This window comes from Osmerus mordax, chromosome 23 (assembly GCF_038355195.1).
Source record: "Osmerus mordax isolate fOsmMor3 chromosome 23, fOsmMor3.pri, whole genome shotgun sequence".
Classification (NCBI taxonomy): Eukaryota; Metazoa; Chordata; class Actinopteri; order Osmeriformes; family Osmeridae; genus Osmerus; species Osmerus mordax.
The window spans coordinates 10,178,386-10,200,794 of record NC_090072.1 but is presented as its reverse complement, the minus strand read 5'-3'; the positions used below and the strand labels follow the sequence as shown (position 1 = coordinate 10,200,794).

Below are 22,409 nucleotides of genomic sequence, written 5' to 3'. Positions count from 1 at the left end.
TGATTAAGATGTTGGTGAGCCTGCAGGCCTAGTTGATTCAATGCTATTCTTAGCTCAGGTTATTATCATTTGATAGGTGAATTATTCAGTATTATTAAAATTCGTAAATTATACAGTTCATATAGTCTTTGAGTAAAGTAACTCACACTGTTAAGACTTATTTAACATAGGTTCCGATGATTTATAGGCCAAATGGGTTTAGATGGGTTAATAGGGATTGTCAGGAGGAGCAGGACCACATCATTCCAAGCTACCTGCAAAAGGCAGGTTGAACTTGAGGAGTTCAAGAGGTCACTGGAATAGAGTATTACACAAAACGTAGCGTTGTGGGTCATGCTAATTGCCATATGCCTTTGTACCAAGGCCGTAATCATAATATATATTGGGGGGGGACACATCCCCCAATATTCAAATCTGGTCAAAATGCCCCCCCCCCAATATATTGATATAAAAATAAATAACAATATATAAATACAAATATAAATACACACATAAATGTGCTACGCTACGACAGGCAACCATGCACGCTGTCTGAAATTATCATTAAAAAAAATATTTGTCCCCCCCAATTTTGACTCCATGGCTATGGCCTTGCTTTGTACTGTATACTGTGCCAACCAAAGAGCGTAGCCGCTTGAACCGCACACAAATGCAGATACTATACAATACTTAGAAATACAGAGGGACAATTCTATATATAACATCACCTGACACAGGACTAAATCATAAAAGACATGGGATTGTTAACACAGAGGTGCAGTGCAGTATTACACTGAATCCTAGCTAGAAAGCCATACATTTTCTGACATATTTTTCTTGGTCGAACATAACCATGCTCAAAGTGGAAATGGGTGGAGAGCTAGAATCATGTTTCTGTGTAAACACGTTGGCATTTTTAGGGCCATGTATCCACTGGTCTTACTCTTTCACTATAAATAGTTCTCTTTTCACTATGGCAGCAGAAATCTCATCTGGTAGTGAACTCCTACCCAGAGACAAGAGTCCAATTAAAAACAATTTTGTTAAGGCATGTAACTCAAAAATATAACATATCTTTCATAAATCAATTCTTACGCTTTAAAGTGCCTGTAAAGTGACAATAAAATGATCGATTCTCTTATCGATTCTCCCCTCTACAGCCAACTAGGTCTGTGCGTCCTGCACCCCCCCAAACACACACTCGTTCTAAACAAATTTCTCAAACTCGCTTTGACTGGCTCTGAAATGAGCTAATACCTACCACCTCTAGGCCTCTTCAGGCCTCTGTTTTCAAAACAAAATCTAGTCGGAGATAGAAACTTTCAGCTTCTATTACTCAACACCAGTAGCACTTACAGGGGTCCTAACAACAGGGGAAATAACTTCAGTGTCACCTTTCAAAAGAGACCATTTACATGCATGTACTCCAAATGGTTCAACAACAGCTTTCAATGTACTTTGGGTATGTTGTTTAGGCGTTTTCAGGCACATTTAACAGGACTATTAAAAGGTTAAACAATTAAAATGCTAAGTTTAATAATGGATTAAAAATCGATATGCTCAGTTTAATAATGGGACACGCGAACGTTTGCTGATAACACACGCCGCCCCGATAACGTGAAATGATCAATAAGATCAATACTAATGGGAGACGAATGCCGGAGCTAAAATGTATGCTTCAAACGATGGGACAGAAGATAACTAGATCGACTACCCACATTGAATCCTACTAAGAAAGCCGAGTAAACGCACTCAATGCACACATCTGCTACTGCTATTACTATCCCAGCTATAATTTCAGCTGTTAAGACTATAATATTCTTTTTATGACTAGCTAGCCTAGGCCTACTTCTTCTTCTGTTTAACAGTTCAGCTTTCAGCTTCTCCGCATTGTATTTCAGCTCTTAGCGTTGTTAGATGATGCAGTTCAGTTTCCACACTGCCTCTTTTGTGTGACTCACACATTTTTGACATTCATTTCAGCTTGCGGGTATTTTCTCATTTCTGTATTTTCTGCAATTTAAGAAAAATAATTTCATCTTTCAGCATTCCAACGCATTTTCAGCAGGAAATGCCTTTCTAGTAATCAATTGTGAGAATGCTTAACAGCATTCTCACAATTAAGTGTCAACACAACTGGGTGTGCAGGCACACATGATTAGTTTCTCCTCCGTCTTGAACCTGAAACCTAGATTCTAGGTTAGAATTGTTGCCAGTCTGTTGCCAATGACCAACGGTTGCTATGTTTTTCCAGCAAGTTCAAGTCATTCCAGTTTTGTCCTTTTACCTTCAAATTCGTTCAACCCAGACTTTAGCAACTGGTTTTTCTGCTAAATTTTCACATTTTCGTGCAGCTCATCTTTCTGAATTTTTGCCCTTATCGTTTTGCATTTTTCTTATTCTTTTCTTCTCTTTTCTTCTGTTTTCTGCCTTCATCTTGCTCCAGGTCCTTTCAAAAATACCTTTCACAGCAGTACCTTCCAACTGCCAGTACTTTTGCATTTTTCTTCTCTTTTCTGTACTTTTCTGCCTTCATCTTGCTCCAGGTCCTTTCTAACATACATTTCAGGCCTTTTGAAACTCTAGCAAATAATTTTCTGCTAAATTTAAAAATTCTTCAGAATTATTTCTCTTTTACATTTTTCTGTAGTTTTATACCTTCGTCCAGCTCCAGCCCCTTTCAAAAATACCTTTCACGCGCTTCAGCTTATAACTTCCTACTCAATTTTCCGCTTTTTTTGCATGGTCAGCTATCCCCATTCAGGTTTTCAGCATTCTCACTGCTGTTTCGCAGGAACAGCCGTTTCTAGTTATTGTTTATTTTCGCGCCCCTAAGGATCCCTCAATATTTGGACTACATACACAACGGCGGTGTCAAAAGGTTCGTTTTGGTAGCGATTGCGTTGGTTGTATTTTTATTTACGTTCCTTTGGATGGTTTAAGTTCAAATTACGTTTTTGTGGCGAAAAGTGAAGCTAAAGGTGGCTAATTTGCTAGCCACAGTCACTGACGTTACTAACGTCACGAAAACACGCGTGACTACCTGTAGCAGAACATTCGTTTCGCATCTGTTAACTTGGGGGATAGCTAGGCTAACTATAGCTTTACTGCAAGGCAGCTGCAGACATGCCACAAGCAAAGAGGCCAGGGGTGCGTTTCCCGAAAGCGTTGTAAGCCTAAATTGATCGTAGAATCCATCGTAGGGCGAATCTTAGTTTTACGGGCCGTTCCTAAAGACATCGTAGCTAAAGTGTCTCTTGAAAATTCGTAACTCTTGAAAGTGCATAGATTAGCCTACTCCTTACGGGCATGTTTGGGAAATGCACGTAAGAAATATCGATGGTTTTGTTTTTTGCTCAATCATTGCTACGATCCATCGTTATCGGGAAACGCAGCCCAGGGTGATAACTATTTACTCATTTTACTTTGTGATGTGAAACACAATTGTGAAATATAATGTACAATATTAGCTGATATTATTAAGGAAGTAGGCCCACATCTACTTTCGGAAACGGTAGTCTACTATTTCACTGAAGCATTAGCATCATGACATTAGCCTCTGTTGCCCGGGCAACACATACTACAGTGGTCTATGATGCATCTGTTTTAAATCGTTAAAATAAACATTAACTAACCTGAACTTCATTGCCACAGGCTAAACTTTGTCAATCTGTTCATGAAAATAATTAATTTCAGCCTAAACCGTACAACGGAACGTTCAATCGAATTCAACCAACGCAATCGCTACCAAGACGAACACAGCAGTAGTCTAGTACTGTACTGTAGTAGTAGAATTTACCGGGGCAGCTTCTCCACACAGGGCTATATCGCATTTTGCATTGTTACTGACAATGATCGCTACCAGTGAGCTTTTTATGAATGAGCGATTTTCCACTGAATAAATGTCAAGCTTATTTACGTTTTTGGGGGCATATTTTCAGTTAGCAGATGGTAGGACTACTGTTTGAATCGCGATTCCATCTTCTACTGCCAGTACAATAATGTCGTAGAATAATCTTCAAAGGGGGTTCTTTATTAATGAATGCCATATGAGTAGGCTGAATGCCTGAAAATATCACGAGAAGGGAAAAACTTCTCGTGATAAAGACGTTTAAGTCATAGAGATTAGGTCAATTTTTACACCGGTCTGCCGAATTTATTCGTTTTGATTCAGCTATGAGGCTGCCTCTTGCAGGGGAAATGAGAAGACATCTATTTCATTCTTCAGTCGTATTTTGAGCAGCAAAAAAAAGATGCTTTTAAATCTGTAATCTTTATAGAAATAAGTATGCATTTTTATATAAAATATACAGAAATAAAAAAACGGACCCCTGTGCAACCGACGCAAGAAAGCACACCCTACAATTTTCCCAGAAATTGTACCCTCTCCAGTTTCTCTGATCTTTTCCAAAACCCTGATTTGTGTTTACAGCCCGACATTCTAGCGACTAGCGCATCTACTGACTGCAACTAAACACGTCACCGATAAGTGCGCTAAGGCAGGATCAAACCATTTCATGCAGATACAGGGGGATGGTCGGTCAATAGGTCAATATGTTTACTTTTTGGTCAATAGGGATATTTAACCTTTATTGCCAAACACAAGTAAAAACAAAGATCATTCATTGTATTATTATATTTTAAATGTATTATATACTCGATGATGGTTTATATAATATAATTTTATATTACTTTTTGCCTATTTTTTGGGGCCCCTGTCAGTCAGGGGCCCTTAGAATCGTCCTAACTTTTCCCCCCCTATACGGCGCCCCTACACACACTGTAACGCGAGTGTTGTACCCTTTGTTATTTGGATAACCGTTCTGCTGTTGGTGTTATGGCGCGCGCGATATCAGCCTCTCCCCTCCTCATTAGCATTTCAAGCTACAGACACAGAAACTGCAAGTCCTGAGGAAAGCTCATTGTGGGACTACTTGTAGTGGCTGTAATTCTGCACCAAGGCTGAATTCAGGGAAAGAGACTTCAGATACAGTATTAGAGGACCACTAAGGCTTATATAAAAGCATCCAAAAACAGCATGTCATGGGACCTTTAAATATGAATGCCGCCAGTGAGTCAGAGGATATAACATTGCAGTAAAATGTTCTAGCCTGGTGTAGAGTTTTGTTCTCTTTACTCTAGTTTGTTGCGGTGTATCAGTTTCAGCCTATGCATACTGAACAAAAAAAAATATAAATATCGGACAATTAGTTGTCACTCAACTTGCATGAAGAAACTCGAGTTCCTCTAACCTCTATTTCTAGCATTGCTGTATTAGGATCGAAGGAAAACGGCTTTTCGTTTGTCTTAAAATGAGGTAAGACAATGAGTTTTAGTGAATGTGTTGCTACCTCTTGCACATTGAAACTTAGCAATTTCGCCGCGTTAAACCCGTTTCAATAAAAAGTTTAGATGCAACTGAAGACCTGTGATATACGTGATTAATTGCAAACGTACGTTATCATACGGAACTGTTCAGTTTACAGGTTTGACTTTTGTGGATTTGGCATTGGTTTCATTGTCAGGGTAGGCTAGGTGGTTTGTGCATGTGCATCATTCGGCAGGACGCTGGCAACCATGAACATATTCCTGCATATTGTTTCTATATGATACGGCTCCTTCGTTCCTTTCTTTCCATAAAGCAAAATGTAAGAACATCTGGCCAACATTTCATTTGGAGGGGGAGGGTTAGTAATGTTTGTCAGTGTTGTTTTTTCCGTTATTGTATCACAGGTTTAACATCAGACGTGCCTACCTTTTTTTGTATAATCTGCTTCAATTCTGTGGCCACACATGGACATTTGCAAATATGATGGCCAGATTCTTAACCTTTGGTGGAGGTACAGACATCAAAGACCAGCACTGCACCACATTTTAAAAGTTTGCATAGTCGGTATGGAAAGTATTCAGTTAACCACAATTGACTTGGTTTTCAGATGCCTTAGCAGATACATTTTATACAGTTGGAGTTGTGATGAGTCTATGTCAACTGCTGTCAATTCTGGAGCTATTCCATATCGTTGATGGCATCGAGAATGGATGGCTTCTGCCACGGTTTGTTCAAGTGCGTTCCACTCTTAATATTTACTACCTACCCTTTTACAATTAGTACTTTCACTTGCTGGCACTGCAAGGATTCGTTGTTTGACATGTTCTACAGTGATCATTGTTAAAATAGAACAAATGCAATGTGTTTTAAGTTACACTGTATTTTACAGGTTTTGGAGAAGAATATCCTGCTGTTTGTAGTGATAATTGGTTTGGAAGAAATCCAAAGTAAACCAATAGTGTGTATACAATTTTTCCTGTGGAATATTCTGGATCTCCTAAGGTATGCTTATACATCTTGACTGTGCAAATGTATGACAGGGTAGTAGTTTTTTATTATTATTTCAGTGAGATGTCTTGATGTTACTTCAACAATGATCATACAATATTAGCATTTTTCAAATGTGTATAACTCAAATTTAGAGAATATAATGCACACTATTTTTGTCATATTGTTCTAGAATTTGAGTTCAGCATTATTGCTTGTCATTAATAGGTATCCCTATGGACTCCTGTGCGTAATGGGTACTCCATCCTTTGACATACTTTGGGCTCGATATACCCTGCCAATCCCTATCTACATACTCTCCGTTGCCTCAGAAGGTATTTGCTCCAGTACTCTCAAATGTTGTCAATTACTCAATCCCAACCTGCAGAGACTCATTTCCGGGAGGTGGTCTGGACCTGCACGTAACCCCCCCCCCCCCCCCCCCCCCCCCGACGCAATCAGGCCGCGCGATATGCACCTATATCTACCAGAAATGACCATTGGACAGTCTCTCGCTCGCTCGAAATACAAAATCCCCGATTTCCAGGAGATTGTAGAGCATTTGCGGGCGTCAGGGAGCCGCTATTGAAATGCGGGAGACTCCCGGACCTTCCGGGAGACTTGGGATGTCTGCTCAATAGAATGTTAACTCTTAACCCTTTTCTGTGAACAGTGACCCTTTACTGTATCAACATCTGAGCACCTTTAAGCTAAGAAGCACCTTGATATTGACATTTCTCTCCTCTGAAGGACCTAGAAAAGAGAAGGCGGCAACACCTTAGCTGTAGTAACATATGAACTGTTCTGTTGTTACACTTCATTACAGTGTCGCGGTACAAGTTCTTACACAAGTGAAATAAGTCAGGGGGGGGGGGGTTGGGCTATCCAGGGGTAAGTGGATGGTAGGTCTACGTTTTGTAACAACCTATACCACTAACACTTAATGCTATCTAATACATAGCAAGATAATTCTCATGTACCTACATTGTTTGCACTATTACATGGTAACATGTAATGTAACTGTTACATGGTACTTAGTGTAACGCAAATGTAAAGTGATGCAGAGAAGGCTAACTACTGTATGCCTACCATCAAATTAACTGTTATTTAAACAATAGATTGTTAGGAAGTGTTTCTTGAAATTACTGTCACAACATTTTCAAAATTACAATTTTTAAGGCATCAACATTACTACTGGAAATTACAGTTTAAGTTGTGTCAAAAATGCTGTGTTGAAACATTCAAACAAAAAGGAAATGGCAGACAGACCACACAGGAAATATGTGGGGAAGACAAATCCACATTGCCTCTCCTACTATTATAAATACTACTAATGTATTTTAACCAAGTTCTTTTTATGTGTTGTGGACCAAAAACTTGCCTGCCATTTCAATTAAATACAGTGAAAAACAATAAGCATTTGTATTTATGTGCATATTAAAGACTGTATTTTTGAGTTTTCAGAGTATATCTTTGACCTTTCCAGGCATGACTGTTTACCAAGCCCAGCCTTACTTTGAGTCCATGGGGAACAACTCCTTTCAGCTCACACTCCCTGTGTTTGCAGCCACAGACTTTCCAATTTTCCTCAAGGCCTACTTACCTATTCTTGTGGCTAGTAAGTAAAACATTAAATCAGTTACAAACTTTGCACACATTTGTAAAAAAGAATGCCTAGCACTGTGTCTGTAGCACACAGACCAATTAAGTAAAGGTTTCTTTTTGAATATACTCTCATATGTTACTACACAGCTCACAGAGTGCCCCTCTTTTCATTTCTAGGTGGCTGTGTTACAGTTTGGCAGCTCATAAAGGAACGGAACCAACAACTTGAAAATTGGAATGAGAAGAAAAGAAAATTACATTGACAACATTACATGTTCAAGAATAATGAATTGGTTACTGAGCAACCAATGAGGGCTGAAACAACATGCTCATTCTTGGCAACTAGAGGAAGTTGACATTGTCAAGCGTCAAACATCTCTCGTGTTTTATTTGACAGCATTTAAAAAGGTCAAGAGGAAGCGGTAGTATTCTACATAACTAAGGACAACATAAACTGTAGCAAACCTTTGTATCCAAGTAAACTAGTTTGATGGTAACCCCAATTCAAAGAAGGTTGGGATGCTGTGTATAATTTAAATAAAAACAATGCAACAATTTGCAAATCTCATAAATCCAAATTTAGCATATCAAAAAAACATCAAATGTTTAAACTGTGGAACTATATGTAACGGGTGTGAACCGGTGAAACTGACTCCTCAAGTATGTAACAGGCAAGCCACGTCAATGAATAACTAGCTTTTCTTTGGCGTAGTTGGTAGTGGTTGCGCTTTGCAAGTCAGAGGTAATGCGTTTGAGCCTAGCGAGTGGCGAACGACACCTTGTTGTGATGGAGCGTGGCTACGTCTGTTACATACCTGTCACATTGGTGCCGTGACCTGGATCACCTGGTTAGCAATAGCTGACCTGCCGGAATGAGTTCAGAGGGGTGAATGTAACGGGTGTGAACCGGTGAAACTCACTCCTCAAGTATGTAACAGGCCACCCGTGTCAATGAATAGCTAGCTTCTCATTGGCGTAGTTGGCAGGGTTTTTCCTGCTTAGAGAAAATTTTGGCGCGCGCCAAAGCCGTTTTCCCGAGCGCCAATGACAAATCCCGAGCGCCAAAGGCAAAAAAAAAGTCTGCGATGAAGAAAAGAAATAAGCTGTGTTCATTACGCGTGCAATGCATGTCAGCGAATATGTTCTCAATAGTATGTTTCAAGTAGGCTACAGCCGAACCCTCGTTCTGTTTTGATCAATAGTAATTGAGTTGATAAGCGTGTCTTTTTGTCTGATCAATACGCATCTGTGCGGTGCGCGAATGGACAGAGCGGACAGTAAATGGTCGTTCCGCTGCGAGGGCCAGCCCGACATGCACGAATACACCTGTACAAATGCAAATGAAATTTCCACTCAAAATGCTGACAAAAGTTTGATTTACGATTTCCAACGCAGCCTCCATTGGTATTCTTAACCTGGAATGATAATATATAGTGCAGTGTTTCCTCTATGGCTAAATTTCTGCCGCCACGGTATCAGAAATCAGGCTGTACACAATTTAGGCCATCTGTCAGCAGTGATTAGTGTTAGTGCATGTCGCAGAATTGCACGGACACGCGCTTCACATCGCAATTGAGATTGCGTGTGCATCCTTGAGAACTGTAAGTCGTATAACTTATGTTGTCAGTTCATTTAAGCCTGTTATTGTATACGTCTATTCTTGCAAATTTAAATCAAGTTAACTGGTGATTTTCGTTGTTTGTATTCTTCCCCTGCTAGCTAAATTGTCTGTTGATTCGATAGCGATTTCTGCCCTTGCTCAGATTTGTATTTTAGGTGCATTATTATGCTGAAGTAGTTTTAATTAATAAAAAGTGGGTTTATTGTTATTATTTGCTACAGAATGCTTAGCCTATCAAGATCAAATGAAGCAGGCATTGTACATGCTTCAGAGTGGACTACCTTAATCGATAGGCTAGGGGGGGGGGGGGGGGGGGGGAGATGCAAAACACCTGGTAATAAATACATTGATTAGAAAAAAGAAGAAAAAAAAAGAATATATACATACATATATATTTTGGAGCACCGAAGACCTTTTTTGACCCAGGAAAAACCCTGAGTTGGTAGTGGTCGCGCTTGGCAAGTCAGAGGTCGTGCGTTCGAGTCCAGCGGGTAGCGACACCTTGTTGTGACGGAGCGTGGCTACGTCTGTTACATACCTGTCACATATACAAAAATTTTGGATATGAAATGGAATTTTGGCAGCATCATGTCTCCAAAAAATTGGGACAGGGCCATGTTTACCAGAGTGTAGGGCAGTGGTTCCCAGACTTTCTCTGCTGGGACCCCCTCCAGAAAAAACAGGACATTTCCATAGCACAGTGAAGTATTAATTCCTCCGCTATTGTGTGCAGCTTTTTACACACAACTTTATATGAGGCGATTTGAGCATTTGCCGGCACGGATGCAGCTTTAGTAAAGAGAGACTGTTGAGCATGGCAGTTTACTAGTTTTTGTCTGAAAAACTCAACTGGCTTGTCTTTGTGGTCTGGATGTTTTGGCTCCAAGTGGCGTCTTAGCTTGTTCGGCTTCAAGCTGTCACAAGCAAGCACTTGACAGACAACACACTGCGGCCTCTCCTCATTACCAGGCCCAAACGTAATATGCGGGCACAGAATTCTGACGAAAACCCGCAGATTTTCAAATAGAACGCATTGGTCTGAGGCAAAATGTAAATAAACTTTTGCTGCAAACTTTTGCAGTCTGTCAACATTCAGTCGTCCATATTCGGTGTCAAACTGTTGTGGAACTTCTTCGGTCGCTCCGACATAACAACAGGCAGTCTAGCGGAATTCCGCAGATTTTCAGTCTGAATAATCGCAGAAATGCTTCATCCTCTGCTTTGCGTTTACGTGGGAGCACCGTCAAAAACTTGTCCATGTTATGCTAGCAGTGTCATTTATTGATTAATTAATTAATTCAATCCGCGCCCCCCCTGCAATTGCTCCGCGCCCCCCTAGGGGTGCGCCCCCCACTTTGGGAACCACTGGTGTAGGGTGACCATACGTCCTCTTTTTCCTGGACATGTCCACTTTTTCAGACCTTAAATTATTACATTGGGGAAAATGTCTGGGATTCATCTTTAATTGCATTTTGATGTGTATCTGTTAGTCCCGCCTTCTCGCACACCAATTGGTCGATTGTAAGAGGCTTGCAGCAACTATTGGCCAAATTCCTGCCTGTAAATTTCTCCGCGAACGCACAAAGCACTGTTGCATTCAGCATCAAACAGTTGCTTGACAGTAGCAGCAAATGACAGCTGAGTGGAAATAATGGAAAAAATATTTATGTTTGCTATAAATATGTATTCCTACATGTACTGTATGTATAATATTGATGTTATGCTAATATAGTGTATTTTTTCACTGTAATAAAGTCTGCAATCATAGTACACTCCCCCCCCCCCCTCGGTGTCCTCGTTTTTGGCAAACCATAATATGGTCACCCTGCCACTGTGCAGCATCCCCTCTTCTTTTAACAACAGTCCGTATACATCTGGGAACTGAGGAGACCAGTTGCTGGAGTTTTGGGAGAGGAATGTTGTTTCCATTCCTATCAAGTTGTTCAACAGCCAAATGCTTTCAACAGTGGCGGCTGGGAAACCCCCACAGCCACTGCAAAGCGGGGGGGCCCTGCATAGCAAAAAACAGACTAGGCCTATGTAAAAATATATATATTTAAAAAAAACTTTGAGGGCGCTCATTGAGAGCCCCAAGTTTCAACTACCGGGTAAAGGAATCCCTTAATGTTGGCAACGTAACAGATCTTCATCCACTTCCATGGTCTAGTCTCAAAATCCCTAAATCTGGCAACAATGGCTTTCTTGTATCTTACGTGCACTACTACGCACATTTTGAAAAAATGCTAATCATTGACGGTAGAGACATAAGTAAGCGGCCTCTGCAAAGTCTCGGCCACTACTTTCAATTGATAAAAGGTCTGGACTGCAAGCAGGCTAGTTCAGCACCCCGGACTCTTCTACTATGAAGCCATGCTGTTGTAATAGATGCAGTATGTGGTTTAGCATCGTCTTGCTGAAATATGCAAGGCCTTCCCTTAAAAAGATGTTGTCTGGATGGAAGCATATGTTGCTCTAAAACCTGCATACCTTTCAGCATTGATGGTGCCATTGATGGTACCTTTCCCGATATATCCCGTTATTTTTACATTCATGGTACTGTAAGTGTAGAACGAAATGTTTGAGTCCCGCCCGGATCCCGCCCCCTAATTAGCTGGAGAGGCCATAAAAGATGTGTAACCTTATCTGTATTAAGTGAATCATATGGTCAAGCTTAGAGGGGTCAGAGAGCGCTCACGCGCGCACACACACACACACATGTGCGCAAGGTCTATGCAAGGGAGCCGATGAAAGAAGAGCCATGTGACAGTTGCATGCCTGTGTACTAACCAATGACTGGAGAGCAGTTTTGTTTAAAAGGTTAGCTAGCACAACATGCTAACAGACAAACTCTGTAATACCATGGCGTTTGATGTTTTGTCTCCTTGTGGGCCGGCCGCAAGTAATAAGTAAGGGATAATGTATAGAACGCCGGTCATTATCTGGAAAATAAGCCCCGACAGGGCGAACAGCACCCCGACGCGATGACAACGGCGTTCTATACATTATCCTGCTTATTACACGGCTACTTGCCGAAAAAGTTACTTATGACAGTGTGTCTTTTTACAATTTGTTACCATTTGTAGTATTGATGAACAGAGAAATAGTTCGCCAAAGACGTTGAACTTCATAGACGTTGAACATTCTTTAGGCTTCAAACCAGCTGATGTCGCTAAGCAACGGAGTACGCTGGGGTTGAAAAGTTACCGGACTATACTTGGAGTGCTACGAAAGATGTGAATCCGAGGCATACAGGCCACTTCCCTTGAAAGCGGTCAATTATACATAGCAACAGTCAATTATCGAAAAATAATTGACCACAGAATGTTGGGAAGCCCCATTCAAGTGAATGGAGCATTCTACAGCATTAAGAACAGCCGTGTAATGAAGCTTTCTTAACTTTTTCACCGACTGACTGTGCAATATTTGATAAAGATTAATATTTCTAAGAAATGTACACATAAATAAATAAATACAGAAATAAATACAGACAGAAATAAATTACTTGGAAAAAAAATAACTATAGTAAATTCATTTAAAAATTATTTCTATGTATGAAATATATATTGATACGTTTATTTCTGCATTTACTTATTTATGTGTACATTTATTTCTGTATTTCCTCATCCTAATTAGGGGGCGGGGTCTGGGTGGGACTCAAACGTAAAGCCAGCCATGCTAGCTAGCTCTCCTTCTACTATCTACACTTACAGTACCATGAACGTAAAAATAACGGTGATGATAGAAGGCAATCAATTGACGCAACTATTTCTCTCTATGACTGGATTCAGCTAAATGTTACAAATTAGTAACCAGAGCCTCAACGCGAAAAAGTAAAACATCAGGATTAACACTTGTGCAGCCATTTTGTTTACTGAGGTAGTTATAGCAACCCAAGGCATGGTAAATCAGTATTCGCACTCTGATACAAGCAGACAAATTAGGCGACACCGTGACATACATTGATTGACAGCTTACCTCATGAATTTAAGGACAAGGAAATTCAAAAATAAATGAACAAAGAAATAAATACAGAAATAAATGAGGAAATAAATAAATACAGAAATAAATGGCCATGTAAATAAATCAATACGTAATAAATATATATTTTCCTTTTTTTATGTATAAATACATGTATTGATAAATTTATTTATTCATTCATTTATTTTTAATTATGGCAGGTAGGTCCTCCATACTCTTGAAGTCCGTTAGGTTAGGAGTCAGGTGGCTGAGTGGTTAGGGAATCGGGCTAGTGATCTGAAGGTTTCTGGTTCAATTCCCAGCCGTGTCAAATGACGTTGTGTCCTTGGGCAAGGCACTTCACACTACTTGGCTCGGGGGGAATGTCCCTGTACTTACTGTGAGTCTCTCTGGATAAGAGCGTTTGCTAAATGTAAAATCATCAGTCAAAATTATATTTGATTTATTGACACAAAGATATTGAGGCAATGTGGACATTGACATAAATTCAGCCATTTTACATTTAGCCCTACTATTTTGCACTGTATGCCTGATTACTTCCCAAACTATAGACATACATGTATTCTACACATGTATACTAAGTTTGAAGACAATTGGACTTACGGGTTAAGAGGAGAATCGTTTTTTAGGCTTTCCCAAATCTTCACTGTAAAGCAAAATCTATCATGGCGGACCTCCTTGAGGTTTTTTTGTTCCCTATGAGAAATAAGGCTTGTATACCAATTTTCAGGCAATTTGGAGAAATGGGGCGCAGGGGAAATCACATAGACTTTGGCCGTGGCTTATAACGCCACCTATGGGCGTATGTGGGCCATTAGCAGTCTGGGAGTAGTGAGTGACCTGTTGAATCATTGGGCCAAATTTTTTAAAATCAGGCCAAGAACATTTTGAGCTATTGAGCCATTTCAAGTATAGCTGCAAGCAGCGATGTGGGTTCCTTTGCAAAATGGCAAAATATTATAAAAATGTACATTGTAGAAGATCGAGAGTTGGACAACAAGAGAGCAAAACTACTTCATGTTTGGCCAACAACAATAGGCTGAATGGTGATTTGAACTCATGAGCATACATACAAGTCAGTCTCTCTATCCTCTCTGCTACACACCAACTGTAGAGATTTTGTGAATAGAAAGGGCAGAGTATTAGCTTTGGGACAAAGGTTAAGAAACGGTTGAGATTTCAAGGTGAAACTGCATGAAATTTCGTATGGTACTTCAGAATGATGTCATCTTGAAGCCAATAAGGTTTGAAAAACCATCAGTCAAAATTATATTTGATTTATTGACACAAAGATATTGAGGCAATGTGTACAATTACATAAATACACCCCTTTCATCCATTTTGAATTGAATTTCTTATTCAATTTTAACCTATATAAAGACATGTATTCTACACATCTGTAACACATTCAAGTTGATTGGATCTATGGTTCATGAGGAGAATGGTTTTGAAGGTTGTTTGACGATATGGGTCCTTGAGGCCTTTTTGTTCCCCATGAGAAATGGCATGTCTACCAATTTACAGGCATTTTGGAGTAATGGAGCTCTGGGGAAATCACGTAGACTTTGGGCGTGGCTTATAGCGCCACCTATGGGCATGCGTGGGCCACTAGCCATCTGGGAGTAGTGAGTGACCTGTTGTGTCATCGGGCCAAATTTGAAAAAATCGTATTGAGGACTTTTTTGAGCAATTGAGCCGTTTAATGGAGAAATATAATAATTATAATAATAGGAATATTAACAAAAACAATAGGTTCACTCCTACCGGAGGAACCCTAATAATAATAGGAATACTAACAAAAACAATAGGTTTCCTCCTACCGATCCCTAATGAATATATTTGACCACTTTTGGTGTAATTTAATTACATTGAAATGTTATCAATAATGTCAAATACATTTTCTGAAGAATTCATTTAATGTTGATGATCATGTATGTTTACATATGAAAAACACAGTATTTTGCTTTAATGTATCAGCAAAGCCGACGTACAAGTCTCAAACAAAATGGCATGGAGCTCCAGGATTCAGTGAAAAATCTCGGTCAAACAAGCCAAATGGCTGAGAGTAACAGAGACTCATATTTAAATCATAAGCAGCTTTTGCTCTCGTGCATGAAGTCAGTATTCTTTCACATCTGAATAAGGTTTTGGGGATGCGTCCATAATTGCCCTCTATGCATAGAAGGCAGGAAGGGTCTCTCTCTGTGCTACCAACCATAAGCTCTGGTCCACACTGCTTTTTTCTTGAATTCTGGAGTGGTCCTCAGAGCTAGCAGGGCAGCTGTGCAGGGTTAACAATAAAGTGTTACTTCTAAGAGGAAATGCTCAGCTAATGTGTGAAATTGGCATGCCACTTCTGTTCTTTGTCTACTAACTATTCACCCAAATGGAAAAAAATTGATGACTACAACCTTCTTTACAATTATTATTAATCTCCAAAGTTTTGGCTTGACTGACTTCTTATCAAATTCTAATTTAATACGTGTGTAGTCACTGTGAATAAATGTCTGTTAAATGTTGGATACTTACAGTAAATCACTTACCAAATTATCTGGCAAATGATAAATATGCTTTGATAAGACTATAAACTTAGTATCAAAATGATCAGTTTTACGTAATGGTCGTAGTCAAAAACGTTTGACATCTGACCTTTGGCAGCACTGATGGATGTTGCTGACAGGCCAGCCTCAGGACCCTCTGTGATGCTGAGGAGCCAGTCTATAAACTGTTACAAAAGCACAATGAGCCTTTAATTTTCACACAATTTAAAATATTTCCCTTTCTACACCACCTGTTATGTTATTATTATTTGATTGAAAATGAAAGTAACAATGACAAAATGAGATGTACTTGAAATAAATGATCCTTGAATAAATAATCCTTCATTATTTGTATTCAGGCTACACTATGTGCTAAGAAAATGACTTACAATTACCATTCAGTGTTAGATAACATTTAGGATAAGGGAGGGAGATTATGTGAAGACTAACCTTTGGTGATTGGCTGCCCCAGGGCTCCTTGACCAAGAGGTGCTTCAGACACGGGGGTAATCCCAGCAGGCACAATGAAAGTGACTGCTCAGTTAGCAACCCATCACCATAAAAGGAGTGAGGCAGAACAGGCAGCTTGCATTCTTGTTTCCATGGCAACCACTGGGCCCTTATTCCTACGAGGAGGGGTATTGTGTGGTCACTCCAGGACACCACAGCAGCTGCAAATACTTGGATAAGGAATTGTGTCGTCTGCATGGGAGAATATAGGAAACAGAGGAAATATAAAGTTGTTTTGGTCTGTTCTATTCTAGCATTGGATTTTGGAAGAAAAAAAAAAGATGACTACAACGTGTAGAATATTTACATCCATAAACCTTGAACCACATAGAAATTAGTAAGAAAGGGTAAATGGACAATGTAACTATCTTAAATAACTCATTTTTAATACTTAATTTTAATATTTAAGAATATTTACATGCATTTACTGCCAGAAGTCAGTTTCACACAACTCCTGTGATTTTTTTTTACAATTCAGTGGACCTGACTGCTCTTAATGGCTAAATGAGTCATCAAGGGTTGGTGGTAGCAAACAGCATCATGCTCCTTCTACCGAAGTTTTTGATACAGTAGGTACTTTGTAAACAGCTATAACAGCTGCCACTCTTCTAGGAATGCTGTCCACAATATTTGGGAATGTGTCTGTGGTACATTTGTTCCCATTAAGACAAAACATTATTCGTAAGGTCAAGCACTAATGTTGGAGGGGAATGCCTGGCCTCACTGTTTCAATTCACCCCAGAGGTGTTCAATAGGATTGAGGTCAGGGCTCTGTGCAGGCCACTCGAGTTTCTCCACACCAGCCTTGTGGAACCATGTCTTTATGGACCCTGCATTATGCACTGGGGCACTATCTTGCTGAAACAGGAAATGGCACAAAGTTGGAAGCACCCAATGATCTAAAATGTCTGTACCCTGTAGCACTGGACACCGCTTCCCACATAATAAGATTATATTTGCGGTGGTAGGCAGGGGCGGAGCCAGACATTGTAAACATTAGGGGCTTAGCCCAAAACTAGGTCCTAGTATTGGTTTGATATGAGTGTAGATGGAGACTTCAACAAGTAATGCGCAGCTGAAATGTATTTGCATTAATTTGAGCGCAAAATAGTTTTTTTGAGCATTATGTACTATAAGCATTACGTTGGACTCATATTGTTATATTTGCCGAATGTTTTTAACTATGAATATTATTGTACTTAACTTGAATGTATCCGTTTTGGACAAATTTGTGCAGAGAATTAAGACCCAATTCCAATGTACCCCCCAAGCCCTGAACAGTTACTTGATGTCACCTAGTAAGTGGGCTGGGCTGTATTTTTGTGAAGAGTGCAAGAGGAGGCAAGTACGGTGGCCCTGAAGTGCAAATCACACCCACTAACGAGTGCATCCCCCAAATGAAAACACTCCCCCCAAATACGAGTCAACTGGTCACAGACCATACAGCGCAGATTAAATGATTCAGACTACAGCGTTTATATGTTAAACAATATGAAATTTAGTCTTTGGTGTTTTAAAATTACACCAAATTTATTTCGGATTATTCCAACGGCAGAATACGAGGCGGAGGGAATTTAGATGTGCGTAAACGCGCATAAACGCAATTTCTGCAATTTAGAGGTGGATAAACGCTATTTCTGAATTTCGGGAGGTGCGTAAACGGCGTTTACGTGAGTTTAGCCCCCGCTACATCCCTGATTGTACCTACCCTTTCCGTTTTCAGTTAATGTAATGTGTTTTTGAGTTAATGTAATGTCGTTTCCCATTTGGGGGAGCGTGTCTTTGTATTGGGGGGAGGTGAGCACGTCATCCTATTTGGGGGAAGTTGATTCGTATTTGGGGGGAGTGTTTTCATTTGGGGGATGCACTCATATTAGTGGGTGTGATTTGCACTTCAGGGCCACGGCAGGCAAGGGCTCAAAATGCTATAAATTGGAATGGGACAGCACTTTGCTGCATTATCGCCAAAATAGTAATGTTGTTGGATCAAATCTGATGAAAGCATATTTAGAACTAGAGAGGGTACAATTTCTGGGGAAATTGTAGAGTGTGCTTGCTTGCGTCGGTTGCAGGTGGGTCCATCCCCTTAAGTTTTTCCCTTCTAGTGATATTTTCAAGCATTTAGCCTACTCATATTGCATATTTCATTAAGAACACCCTTTGAAACAAGCGAACCCCTTTTGAAACAAGCTACTGTAACAACGTTGTCACTGGCAGTATTTCAGATGGAATCGCGATTCAAACAGTACCGTCTGCTAACTGAAAATATGCCCCCCAAAACGTAAATAAGTTTGACATTAATTTACGGGGAAATGGCTAATTCAAAAGAAGTTTGCTAGAGGCAAGCTAGCTGCTGTTGCTAGCAACACTTCACTGATTGTTTGAAAGCGCCGGAAATTAGAATTTTTCTTTTGATATAAAGTTTAGCTGTGGCATTGAAGACAGTACTACACACAGTGGGCGAGCAGAGTTTTACACAAATCACAAAAATATGCTGACCCGCTGGCTGTCTTCGCAATCGCCATATCTTTAAAACGCTGCCCTCCTAATTTTTGATGTAGAATTGACCCTGGTACGAAATTAAGAAAATACTCATCAGAGATCGACAACAGCTGACGCAATCGTCAAAGTTTTTTACAGAAACCTACATTAAAATGTCACCATCTGGCTGTCTTCACAATAGTCATATCGTCATATCATTCCTTCAGTTTTTTGGTGTAGAATTGACCGAACTATAAAATTACGAAAATACTAGACTACTATGACGCTTGCATGGCTGCCGCCTAGGCAGTCTCACGGGCGACCCGCACTCGCTCAGAATTACAAAGACTTTCACAACCTAAATCAAAAATCATAGATGGCAGTTCCACTCAAAATTGCTTTCTCAACAAAGCCCAATGGTTGGTAATTTTGGGAGTTGGCACTTTTCACTCATAATCCAAGCTCCAACTTGCGTGCTAGAACGTCTCTATCACGTTGTATCCATGCGTCGTTCCTAACGTGTGCTGACGTAGTGTAGGCTAGCACTGAGTACCCTTCGTTGACAGAAGGCACTTTTTGGCACAAAAACCCAATTTCTACTTAAACCATGCAACGGAACGTAAATAAAAATACAAGCAACTCAATCTCTACCAAGACGAAACTTTTGACCAGGTTGTCTATGTAGTCCAAATATTGACTGAGGCGGGGGGGCAAAAATAAATAATAATAAATATATATGTGAGAGAACAAAGGTTGTGCCCTTGCCGAAGGCAAAGCACACCCAACTAGAGAGGGTACAATTTCTGGGGAAATTGTAGGGTGTGCTTGCTTGCAAATGGGTCCGTTTATTAACTGCTACTTTTACAACTGATATTTCTGTTTATTTGTTGCTGCTCATTTACAATTCAAAATACAAAAAGTGAAGTGTAGCATGTCCCTGTACCCTGTATACTCGCTCTGGATACGGGCGTCTGCTAAAATGGCTAAATGTACTGTAAATGTAGAATGAACTTAACCTATATGACTAAAATGTCACCTTAAGTTTTTCCCTTCTACAGTAGCGATGTTTTCAAGCATTTAGCCCACTCATATTGCATTAATTCATTAAGAACCACCTTTGAAACAAGCTGAACCCCCTTGAAACAAGCTTTTATAAGTAACAACGTTCTCACTGGCAGTATTATTAGCTAGATGGAATCGCGATTGAAACAGTACCATCTGCTAACTGAAAATATGCCCCCAAAAAACATAAATAAGCTTGACATTTATTTAGGCGGAAATGGCTAATTCAAAAGAAGTTTGCTGGAAGCGGTCATTGTCAGTAACAATGCCAAATACGACTATTTGATCTTAGACTAGAGCCCTGCACGGTGGAGAAGCTGACCTCAATAAATTGTGCTATGAGCTAGCTAGCCTAGCTGCCGTTGATAGCCAAACTTAAGGGGATTGTTTGAAAGCGCCGGAAATGAGAATGTTTCTTTTGACATAAAGTTTAGGCTGTGCCACTGAAGACAGCGACGCACCACACAAGCTTGAGTTTAAATACATTATTTAATGTTACATTACTTACTGTACATGCAAGTCTTGATTTGCTTAAATGTACAGTACATGTATGATGCTGCTAGTACACCACGGCACGATACTCGCTGTGCAACAGCACATCTATGCACGTTGTGTCCATGCGTCGTTGCTAACTTGTGCTGACGTTGTGACGTAGGCTAGCACTGATACCCTTTGTTGACACAAGGCACTTTTTGCCACAAAAACTTAAATTCAGCCTAAATCGTGCAACAGAACGTAAATCCCAATAGAAGCAACGCAATCGTGACCAAGACAAACCTTTTGACACCGACGTTGTCTATGTAGTCCAAATATTGACTGATCCTTAGGGGTGGGAAAATAATAATAATAATAAGATATATGTGAGAGAACAAAGGTTGTGCCCTTGCCAAAGGCAAAGCACACCCAATTACAACAAGTGCCTTGAAGCTTCGCTGCTTGGCCTCTAATAATAATATATATGTGAGAGAACAATGGTTGTGCTCGCCGAAGGCGTGAGCACACCCAATTAATCATGAAAGGACAACCTACACACAGTTCTGGCACCATCAGTGAGCTTTGTGTTAAAACGTACATGTTAACTTTTATTTCTAACTACTTCCCTTAGCTAAAGTCTGCCAAAATGCGGACACGCGAAAAAGGTGCATAAAGGGTTCAAAATGTCTGGGAAAGAGCCCTCAGGCACTTGACGATTTGACTGTATGACAGCCCTAAGCCCTCACAGACTTAGCGAGAACACACTCAAAGTCCGTGAGTTTGTGAGGGTGGACATTAGGACCGGGCCTAACCATTCGTAAACTCCGGATTGATTCTCCGGCCGTCTTCTCTGACGGAAAAAGCCGTTCATCCCGCGCATTGATTCAGAGCGTGCACGGAGAGGGGGCTTTTCACAGACGGGTCCGTTGTAGTGAGAGAGAAAGAAAGAGAGAGAGAGAGAGAGAGAGAGAGAGAGAGAGAGAGAGAGAGAGAGAGAGAGAGAGAGAGAGAGAGAGAGAAGAAGAAGGGGGTGAGCGCAACTCTACAGTAAAAACAACACAAACAATTGCTAAATAAGTACTGTTCCATTTCTCACCAATATGTAAAGATTGCCCTCTCACATTACAGTCATCGGATGTACCCTGCCCCTCCCCAACACACACAAATTTGTAAATGACCAGAAATGTGAGTACACACCTGCTTGGCATTTCCACAATTTGGAACGGTGGCTCCGTATGCAATATTTCTTATGTGTCCCATCAGTTCAAGGAGCCACTCCATCCGCTCTGAGACACCTAAGAAAGTACACTTGAATAAATACATTGGTATGATGACATGTAGTGGGCTACAGCATGGTCCTTTTTGTAATATAAGTTACTGTAGTAATTCTTTCATTATTGATCTTTTTTTTAAGCTGAAATGGCAAACAACTGAAACTAACGCTATGAAACATACAGTATGTTACATAGCTAATGCTAGCTAAATCTCTTTGTGTAATGGGGAAAAGATTTCTTAAGAGTTTTGGTACAGAGGCACATTGCAAGCGTTAGGTAGCTTTGCTAGAGTTACTTACGCCTAGCTTACCTTTTTTAATGTTTTCTTTCTAAATGCCGGTAAATGTTGGATGTAGGCCTAGTGCCAGCCGTCTCAGTGAGCGTCTCTTTGCAGAATGTACACAAACTGTGTGTTTTCTTTTGGACGTTATTGTAAACTCTTTGTGGTTCAGGTAACCAAATCAAATTATTGCTGATTTGGCCAACATCTTCAGACAGCCACTGTTTCGCCTATCTTCCTCATTCACTTTTGGGGTGCGAGGAGGGGTGATGGGTTATTTCAAATTAGA

The 22,409-nt window shown here is 40.2% G+C and overlaps 2 protein-coding genes across 4 annotated transcripts in view; one reads left to right on the top strand and one right to left on the bottom strand.

The window, feature by feature from the left end:
• The first annotated feature begins 4,881 nt into the window (after positions 1-4,881).
• hacd4 (3-hydroxyacyl-CoA dehydratase 4) lies at positions 4,882-9,809 on the top strand. 2 transcript variants are annotated; one of them, XM_067261192.1, is made up of 7 exons: positions 4,882-5,296; positions 5,800-5,819; positions 5,916-6,043; positions 6,198-6,310; positions 6,524-6,630; positions 7,782-7,913; positions 8,078-9,809. In XM_067261192.1, the coding sequence occupies exons 1-7, from the start codon at positions 5,292-5,294 to the stop codon at positions 8,161-8,163; spliced, it is 591 nt and encodes a 196-aa protein (XP_067117293.1). In that variant the 5' UTR covers positions 4,882-5,291; the 3' UTR covers positions 8,164-9,809. The 2 variants fall into 2 exon arrangements, with proteins under 2 accessions (XP_067117293.1, XP_067117292.1); XM_067261191.1 differs by having other exon boundaries at positions 5,713-5,819.
• Positions 9,810-13,492: 3,683 nt separating this feature from the next.
• The window catches only part of focad (focadhesin), a 128,977-nt gene continuing 120,060 nt past the window's right edge, over positions 13,493-22,409 (bottom strand). For both annotated transcript variants that reach the window (XM_067261178.1, XM_067261179.1), the window contains exons 40-43: positions 21,764-21,861; positions 16,490-16,741; positions 16,149-16,224; positions 13,493-15,780 (exon numbers count right to left, since the gene is read on the bottom strand). In XM_067261178.1, the coding sequence (XP_067117279.1) occupies positions 15,707-15,780; positions 16,149-16,224; positions 16,490-16,741; positions 21,764-21,861 (500 nt within the window). In that variant the 3' untranslated portion in view covers positions 13,493-15,706. The remainder of the gene's footprint in view (positions 15,781-16,148; positions 16,225-16,489; positions 16,742-21,763; positions 21,862-22,409) is intronic.